The following is a 9503-nucleotide window of genomic DNA, read 5'->3' as shown; positions in this document are numbered from 1 at the left end:
TAAGGTGCAAGAAGACTTGAAGGATGCTCAGGTGGATGAAGGAGCTGTGCAATGATAAGCATGGTGCGAGAAGACTTGAAGGATGCTCAGGTGGATGAAGGAGCTGTACAATGATAAGCAGGGTGCAAGAAGACTTGAAGGATGCTCAGGTGGATGAAGGAGCTGTGCAATGATAAGCAGGGTGCAAGAAGAGTTGAAGGATACTCCAGTATATAAAGGAGCTGTACAATGATAGGCAAGGCTCAAGAAGAGCTGCAGGGTGCTCAGGTGGATGAATGAGCTGTGCATTTATAAGCAAGGTCCAGGAAGAGTTGAAGGATGCTCAGGTGGATGAAGGAGCTGTGCGATGATGTGTAAGGTCCAGGAAGAGCTGCAGGATGCTCTGGTGGATGAAGGAGCTCTGCGATGATGAGTAAGGTGCAAGAAGAGCTGTAGGATGATCAGGTGGATGAAGGAGCTCTGCGATGATGAGTAAGGTCCAGGAAGAGCTGCAGGATGCTCTGGTGGATGAAGGAGCTCTGTGATGATGAGTAAGGTCCAGGAAGAGCTGCAGGATGCTCAGGTGCATGAAGGAGCTCTGCGATGATGAGTGAGGTCCAGGAAGAGCTGTAGGATGATCAGGTACAGGAGAAGCCGCAGGTTACTTGGGATGCACGAAGGAGCCGCAGGTGCCGAAAGTAGTTGCAGGATCCTCAAGGCCTGCAGGATGCTCGGGGTGCAGGAAAGAGATATAGAAGACTCATGGTGGCGCCGCAGGGGTGCTCGTGCTGCTGAACGAGGCTGCAGTGAACAGCTGGAGGATGCTGCATGTATGTACATGCCGCTTATAGTTCAGGAGTGGGGCATCGCGGGAAGGGATGAAGCGCGCCACGTCTCAGACGCCTGCAAGGGGGGCTAGTGGGTGGGGGCACCGAGAGCAGCCCTGTACGCCGGGTATGTAGGCGTGCGTGCAGGAGGGAGCCTCGGGTGGAGGGTACAGCTGCAGCGGGTGTGCTGGTCCCTCACGAGGAGGAGAGAGCGCTGCGGGATGCAGAAAGCATCACTGCTGCCTCAGGGAGCCGATGAGACGGGAGCCTTGCGAGGGACATCGCACCAGTGGCCACGGGAGGGATCTGGGGGTAGAAATGCAATTTTCGGTTCGCTGACAGCTGCCTGTCTTCTGACGTCACCCTGTCTGCACGTGCCCCTTCATTAGCAGGCGGGGAGCCCCCGCTCTCGCGTGCAGCCTCTCTGGCCCCCTCCTGCGACGGCAGAGCTTCTGCAAACAGCTGCCCAGATCCGAGCAGGTTAGTGGGGACCAGTGATCCCTCCCCCTCCCCCCGCCGACTCCCACACAGATGCCTCGGATAGCGCCGCGTCCCCAGCAGCGCAGCGCTCCATTGAGGGGGAGGAGCGGACATTTGCAGAGCTGGGGAAGAAGGTGGAATGGTGAAGTGAGGAAGGGTAGAATGTGGAAATGGAGTGAGGGAGGGTAGAATGTGGAAATGGTGGAGTGAGGGAGGGTAGAATGTGCAGATGATGGAGTGGGAAGGGCAGATTGTGGTGATGTTGGAGTGGGAGGAACCGCGGAGCACAGATGGGAAGGCGGCGGGGGAGGGTCGCCTGCCGGAGAGGACGAAGGCTGGAAGCGGAGATCGCTGAGTGGGGCTTTCTGTGAAGGGCAGTGTGTGTGGAGAGGGCGCAGTGAGGTCGGCTCCCGCCTGCCCTGATGGTGAGTGGGATGCTGATGAGGCGAGTCAACTGAAGATGGAGCAGTGGGGGTGCTGGGGGCGGGGACAGAATGTTGAGCGGGTGACGGGAGGGGTCATCTGGTGAAGGTTGCTGAGAGGGCAGTAAGCCCCCATCAAAACATTCCTATTTTCAGTGAACATTTCGGGCCTGGGCTAGGCCTTTGGAAGGAGCCCCGGGCTACGGCCGAGAGAGAGGCCGGCCCCTTGCTTGGGAGATTTCCTATCTCAAGGCCATTACATTCACTAGAGCTCTCGCTCGCCTCTATGGATGCCTTATGTCTTTTCCCATTTTAACACTTCTAGCTTTTTTCCTTAAGGTTAAATCGGCTATTTGCAGAGTCCCCTCCCAAGTCCAAGCCCCTCTGTACACGGGCGCTGTGCCCGTGAGCTATCTATAGCTGCCTCCCGGGCCTGCTTTGCGAGGGTATTATGTGCGTGCCCCACCCCTCTGGGATGAACCAACAGCTCGGAGGTGATGGGGGCTCTTGACAAAGGACAATTGTCACCGCCCGCGCCCCTCCTCTGCCGCCAGGCCCCTCTCCCCTCGCCGGGCAGCCTCCTTTTATAGTCAGCCGGAGTTGCTCCTGCGGCTGGTCCGCCCCCAGAAGCCCAGGGCTGGAGGTATATAGGGGTGCAGCGACGTCCCCTGCTGTCCTGCTCACCTCTGTGCTCTCTGCTCCTCCTCTTCTCCATTCATCTCGGTATTTCTGCTCCTCCTTTTGTGCACTCATTCTTCGTCCCCTGCTACTCCTCTACTCCCGTTCATGTGTCATCAATGACATCAGGGCAACTTGTTCCTCCTTTTTCCCATTATCCTCATTACTTTTGCTCGTCCTTTTCTCCACTCGTAGCGGTACTTTTCACTTCTTCTTTGACCTCACCTCGCTGTCGTCCTCCATTTACCCCAAGACTATAATCTACTTTTCATTATTTACCCCGGTGTGCTACGTCCTCGTCTTTTCCACCCCACTTGTCTGTTTGTCTTTTTCTTCAGCTGAGAGTATTCACTGCGCCTCACTTCCCCCACTTGCCTGGCTTCTCTGCCCTTCTTTTCAACGCCACTCACTACTCTGCTCCTCATTTTCTCTGCTGATTTGAAAACTCTACTTCTTTTCTCCTGCAGGGGGTAGTTCCCACAGACTCCAGGCCCCATCATGCCCCCCAAGAAGATTGAACCCAAGAAGGACGCCAAGGCGGCTCCTGCCGCAGCACCTGCCCCCGCCGCCCCCGAGCCCCCGAAGGAGCCTGCATTTGACCCTAAAAACATTACTGTGAGTATCTCATATACATTGAATTGCAGTATTATAAGAGGCTGGCTGTGTGGGAGGGACATATTTCATTGGCACTTGTCGAATGTAAGATGTACCGAGTGACATGAAGCGTACACGTCCTTTTCTTGCACGGATCACTTCCTGCTGCGCACGTGTCGGGGTGTGTGTGCGCGCGGGCGGTGCTCTAGGTTTACGGGTGTCACGCACAGTCACAGTGTTTCCAGCTGGTGCTCTCTTGCCCTGTATTTGCTTGTTTTCTCCTGTCTTGGGACGCCAGATGTGTCTGTTTCCAGCCGGTGTCCCCTCCTGTGAGGTCATTGTTCGCCGGTGTTGGGATGTGCCTGTACCAGCCCATGGCCACTCGCCCTGCATGATCCCGTTATCTGCCTGTCTTGGGATGGCCAGGGGTGCCTGTGTGTGCCTGTCAGTAACCAACAGTCACTGCATGCATGCATTTGTTTATTGTTTGCTTGTCTGAGGATATCCAGATGCGCGTCTTTGTGGCTTTTCTAGGCTTGCCCCGTATTTGCTTATTGTGTGCCAGTCTTGCGATGCCCAGACGGCCTTGTACAAGCCTTACAGGGCAGCTGCTTTTTATGTGCAAGGACAGAGCCTACAATAAAGAATCCATGTGATGTCCCCCCCCCCCCCTGTGCATGTTTAGCACCCAGGAGGGGCTCGTGGGAGCCAAGCATTCCCTCTCAGTGCACAGCACCCGAGTGAGTGCAGCACCCTGCAAGCGGGCACCGCACACATTTCCACTAAAAGCCTGTGCCCCGCTGGGAGCTCACAGGAGAGTCCCCTACAGGCCAGGAGGTGCCGGGCGATGAGGCATGCCACCGGCTGTGGGCGAGGGCAGCCACCCTTGATTAATGCCCACCAAGGGCTATAGTAACACGGGGTCCTAATCTCAGTCCTCTCATCGGGATGAATCCGGATTGGTTTGTCATGTCTGACGCATCAATCGGGCACCCTGATAACTTTATCTCTTTCACTGTCTCGGGATGTGTCTGGCTCAGACCGTGGCCTCTGGTCCTATATTGAATCATTATTTGCCTTCCCTAAGATGTCCAGATGTCCCACTCTCCGGCTCCTCTCTCGTATTTGCACATTACACCTTAAACTAGGATAATCCTCAGTACCACATTTTGAAAGACTCACGTGGAATTTATAACTCTCTAAATCTAAACATGTCTCTATAGTAAACCCAATGCCCACGAGACACCTGTCAGACAATGATGAAACATAAATGAACGAATTAAAATATTGCTTTAATATCCCTCGCACTCCTAATGCAATCATTTATTATTTAAATTCATCAGCTTTGGTGTCAGGGATACATAAAACACATGTTTGTGATCGTTTTAGGTTTTGTATTAGCATCCTGGAGTAGTCTCTTGATTGGTTCAGCCATATATGATCGAAACCAAGGCCCCAAGGCTTGCTTCCCTGGTGTGCTGCAGCTCCCTCCAGTGGCTGGTGGCAGGGGGCTTTGAAGGCAAGGGGACTCAAGTGGCTTTGAACCCTGCAGGTCGTGCAGCTGGTTGTGATGGTGCAGGATATCGGTGCAGTGACCCCAGGGCCTGTGTGGCTTGGTCCCAGGTATGCTCGCAGGGCCAGCCCTAGGATATGTGGGGCCCCTGGCGGAATAGAAACATGCGAGGCCCCTAGAATTTGCATAAGATTTAACCTCACAGGAAGTTACATCATAGGAAGTAATATCACTTGGCCGTTATTTATATGGAATTGATGAAGCTGCTTTGCAAGAAGCTACTTACCTAGTTTGGATATCATTAACATGGTTAAAAGAGCATTAATAATCCTAATAAAGTACCTACATAGATATTAAATTGCTATTAAGTAGATTAAATTAAGTTTAAATGTAGTTTAAATGAATTGAACTTGGTTATTGTTCTATTGAATGGATAAATGAAAATTACATGCTGACCGGTCATTCTGATTCTGGCACTAAGAGATGTCCAAAAGAGAGGAACAAACTTTACTAATGTGGGGGAACGTTTTGAGTGTATTTCCAAAACACTGGAGTTACACCAACGCTCAAGAGGTAGATAGTTCCATTCCTGCACAACTTGAAAGGAGAAGGATCTGCCTCCAATTAGGGCCATCTACATTTTAGGATGGCACAGGAGTTTGGTTGGCACAGAGTATGGGGTTCTGGACTGACCGCAGGGAATGCTGTAGAAAGATAGATCTTTTTAAATGCAGTGCACAACGACATATGGTTAGTGCCTTGCAGATAACAGGTTTCGGACCAAAACCCAGCAGACAGCATAAAGGTGAGAAGAAATGGCATAACGATGCAGCCATCTCAGATGAGGAGCATAGCACGGTTCTGAATGATTTGAAGGGTACTGAATGCAGGAAGGCAGGAAGCCCAAGAAAAAGGGCATTTGCTTAATCTAGTGAGAAGATAATGAATGGACTGTGCAACAGCCTCATGGTAGAGAGAGGGCAGAAAAGGAATGATTTTCTGTTGCTTATGGATGTAGTAAAGGCAAGTGGATGAAAAATGGTTATTGTATTCTGAAAACAAGAGAATATGCTGGAAAATGAAATCAAGATTTTTTGCTGACTCTGCCCATGTGGGCGATTGACTTACTTCCACCATCTACCAAAGAGAACACCATATGGTATGAGATCCTTTAAAAATGAGAACCCTTGATTTGTCACTATAAGGTTTTAATGCATTTGTCTTCATTCAGAAATCAACTGCTAGCATGCACTTACAAACATATTCTTCGTCAGAGACCTGGTTGCCAATGAGGGAAACCATGGTTAGGTATCAATATGTGCAAGATATCAGCAAGAAACAGAAATCTAACACAAAAACTGACATACACCTAAAAACAGCCAGGAGTATTGGCTTTGGCAATGGTTGTTAGCTTTTTAAGCTAAATGAGTAACAACAATACATTATTTTACTCTCACATTGTTGTTTTGAAAAATAAGTAGCTACTTCACACATATTTGCATAGAATCACAAATCGAATGCAGGACCATTGCTCTTTGTGCTCTGCAGAGAGGCCATATTTTGAATGATCATGTAATCTGAAAACCTTTTTGACCTACAGACAGGCACAGTATGACATTTGTTCTGCCTGCAGCCTCAACTCCAATGTGCTCAACAGTAGCCTGTTATAAACAGCTGGAGGCAACTCAGTACAAAGGGAGCATCATCCATGAGTAATCTGCAGTGAAATGAAATACAGAAACACACATGCTAGAAATAGCATTCTCGGGGAATGCAAGATTAAGTAAAGCATGGGAAATATAAACTGGAACAAAATCACTACCAAGGATTACCCTAATATCAGGACCGCTGGAATGATGTGGCAGGAGAGGGCTAAATTATGTGGCAGGGTGAGTAAATTATGGAACAAGAAAAGGCAAATTATGCAGCATAATGTGGCACATTTTGAAACAGAATTACTTCATTTTTTTGCCATTTTTAAACATGGTAACATTGGGCATTGGTTGCACCCATTAGTACCAATTTAACGCCCAAATTTAGCAGTGGGAACCGAAAGTTGACTATTCCAGCTTTTCAAAGGACCTTCCCACATGCGGCAAGACGTGTTGCTCCAGTTTTTGTAACTCTTAAACCCCTTGAGATAGAAAGCAATTTTGTTGTTAAAACCTGTAGATTTTGCAGCAGATGGATTATGTGGCACATGCAGCAAATGCATAATTAGGCAGAAATCGCCGCCACCACACAATCGAATAATTCCTGTGGTCCTACATAACATGCAGCATCAGACTGGGACAGAAAACAGGCTGTGTACCAAAATAAAAGGGGCCCCCATTAGTGAGTTAGTTAGTTAGAAAAGTGTCCCATGTTTGCAAACTAGTACAGTTTTCAACTTGTAAAGTCATGCGGTATAAGTTTTTTGTAAGGTATGGAAGACTGCACTGATTTGAGCTTGCTGCAGGCAATGCTTTAATATCATAACATTTAACAGTAAAAAACGTCTCACCTGACAATAAAGCAGGTTAACAACTAGCCACAAAAATGGCCTACATACTGACATGACAGAAGGTCTTTAAGTGGTATGAAAAAACTGGGGGGTGTCTTTCAAAGGAGCATGGTTTATTTATTTAAGGGCGTGACTAAAAAATATGTAAGCTATATAAATCTGTGCATAGCATACCGTGCAGCCCAACTGGTATTTTGCTGCGTCATTCATTGCCTCCAGATAAATAACACAACAAGTAACATTGCACCTACAATACGCCAGGACTATTGGCTTTGTCAGTGGTTATTAGTTGCAAAAGATGAATAAGCAACATCTACGGCTTCCTTGTATATAATTGAAAAAGCTTCAGTTCTAACATGATGAGACTGTGAAAGAACTATAACGAGTCTCGTTGAAGATACATTAAAGGTAGCGAAGGGTGGCACTGCTGCAGAGTTAAGATTTGTGTTTTTACTCTAAGGGTGAGGGCAAAAATGAAGAGCGGGCCCGTCTCATCACCTGCTTTTCAGAACTTTCATTCATTGTGCCGACACTGGATCAATGTTTTTGTAGGCAAAGTAAAGGACATGAATATAGGGTCACTTTTCAATGTCCATTTTAATTTATTACCGGGTCTAAGACTCGAGTGACCCAGCACACTTTAAACCCTGCTCTATCCTCTTTTATATGCTGATTCTGCTACTCTGCATGCACCTCTTGTCTGGCTGCCGTACTCACACCTATCTGCTCCCCCCACACTTTATTTGGTTTGTCTTGCTCCTTTTATTCCCCTCTCTACTGCCTTTCCACTTGTCCTCGGTGAGCAGTTTCCATTGTGATGCGCCACCAACGCCACTCTATCCTTTGCTGTGCCCTTGCAGGATGTCCTGCTTTTCATTCATACAGGGGCAGGGCCACTTCACAGGCAAGGACACTTAAATTACCTGTCTGATTGCTGTCATCAACATGCAGATGCAGCCATTAGGCCCAGACTCAGGGGCCATCGGGGGAAATTGATAAAAAAAAGAAACAATTTAAACTCTTAGGGGGCCTGGGCCTAGAAACTCTGGAGTCTGTAAAGGTGCGAGGCCCCATGGCTGCAAGCAGGCGTGGGGCCCTGGGCAGCTGCCCACACTGCCCATTCCTAGCGCCGGCCCTGTGTGCTCGTAGTGCAGGACAGCAGGGGCAGAGCTTACGCCTTCAGGTGGTGCTCCAGCCAGTAAGACCATGACTTCATGATTTCATCTCCCCTCCCTATTGTTCTTCGGTTCCTGTGGGATTGCAAAGATGAGCTGTGCTGGGCCTATTCAGGCTGTCATCTTTGACTCTGAAGGACAATTCCCTGCACCAACTACATTTCCAACAATGTGGACCATTGATTCATCAGCAGGACCTGGTGTCCTTTCCCATCAGAGGGATTTAGTGGTTTCCACCTTCTCTTTTGACTTCGCACCTGCTTTGCCTTTTGCTGCAGAAGTCTTTGCCTGTCTGTGGACAGGTTTGTTACCATGTGAGTCCTGATCCTGTAGGTTACGGGTGAGCATCCACCTCTCATTGGGCTGGTTCCATCAAGAGACGCTGGACTGAGAACGCGGGGTCTTGGCACCCTTGTTTTCATCTGTTGCTGGGGCTGTTTCACGCACTGTTCAACAGGAAGAGCCTAGGGAGTTATTTCTTTGGACTTCGTTAATATGAACTTATTCTATTTTCATCTGTTTCGTGTCTTGCAACACAATTTGGACTGCTGTAGTTTTTCATGATGATATTTTTGCTGATTATTAGTTTGTCTAAGTAGTGACTTTGGAATGCTAAACCAGTGATACACTATGTACAATACCATTCCAAGATGGCAGCCATATTTAGACTCAAATGATGGGCATTTCGTTGTCTAACAGTTAGTCATCAGTGTGTGTATATTTGTAATTAGAGGTAGGCTACACTTTTCATAGTAAATGTAGTTTTTGTTTTCCTAATAACATTAGCAATGCTTGATGAATCCGCATGAAACTTTCCAAGAAAAAGTTCACCAACGTTGGCTTCTTCATTGAATGGTTTTCACTGATTTGGGTTGGGCTTAGGGCCAACGCCCTCCATGCACAGCTGAAAGCCTTAGACAGCAGAGGATGGAGGTGGCGGTATATGTGGAGTTATCAGGAGGTTGCACACAGGAGTTCGGCACACAGCCTTGCCCAATGCTATGCCCTGTGGCCAACTCCCAGATATGCATGGACAAAGGCTATGTGCAGCATGGATGGCTGTCTGCGGGGGGATAATTGCAGGCTCCCCTTGGGGTTGGAGGGTTGGCTGGAGGACCTGGCCAAAGGCCATGTGCTGCAGCAGGTTGGGCACAGGGACAGCCCCCAACTGCAATTCACTGACGCAGTTATAGGGTCAGCTGACTTTGCAGAGTTGCCTGGAGGGCCTGCCAATAATGGTATCAAGATGTCATCTTATGAGCCATCCCTCAGGGAGTATTTGTACATTGCACAGTGTGGACATGTGAGACTACTTGGTGCTTTGTGTCTGGT

The 9503-nt window shown here is 48.7% G+C and overlaps 1 protein-coding gene across 3 annotated transcripts in view; it reads left to right on the top strand.

Annotated features, from left to right (window-relative positions):
- The first annotated feature begins 929 nt into the window (after window positions 1-929).
- Window positions 930-9503, top strand: part of LOC147716932 (myosin light chain 4-like) — a 36010-nt gene continuing 27436 nt past the window's right edge. The window contains exons 1-2 of one of the 3 annotated variants that reach the window (XM_086923802.1): window positions 930-1286; window positions 2854-3001. In XM_086923802.1, the coding sequence (XP_086779928.1) occupies window positions 2885-3001 (117 nt within the window). In that variant the 5' untranslated portion in view covers window positions 930-1286; window positions 2854-2884. Of the gene's footprint in view, window positions 1287-1615; window positions 1712-2289; window positions 2432-2853; window positions 3002-9503 lie in introns of those variants that run through there. The other 2 variants (XM_086923801.1, XM_086923800.1) reach the window with 2 other exon arrangements.

This window comes from Lissotriton vulgaris, chromosome 5, assembly GCF_964263255.1.
Source record: "Lissotriton vulgaris chromosome 5, aLisVul1.2, whole genome shotgun sequence".
NCBI classification, from domain to species: Eukaryota; Metazoa; Chordata; class Amphibia; order Caudata; family Salamandridae; genus Lissotriton; species Lissotriton vulgaris.
The sequence above is the reverse complement of the archived record's forward strand: the minus strand, read 5'-3'. Positions and strand labels throughout refer to the sequence as shown.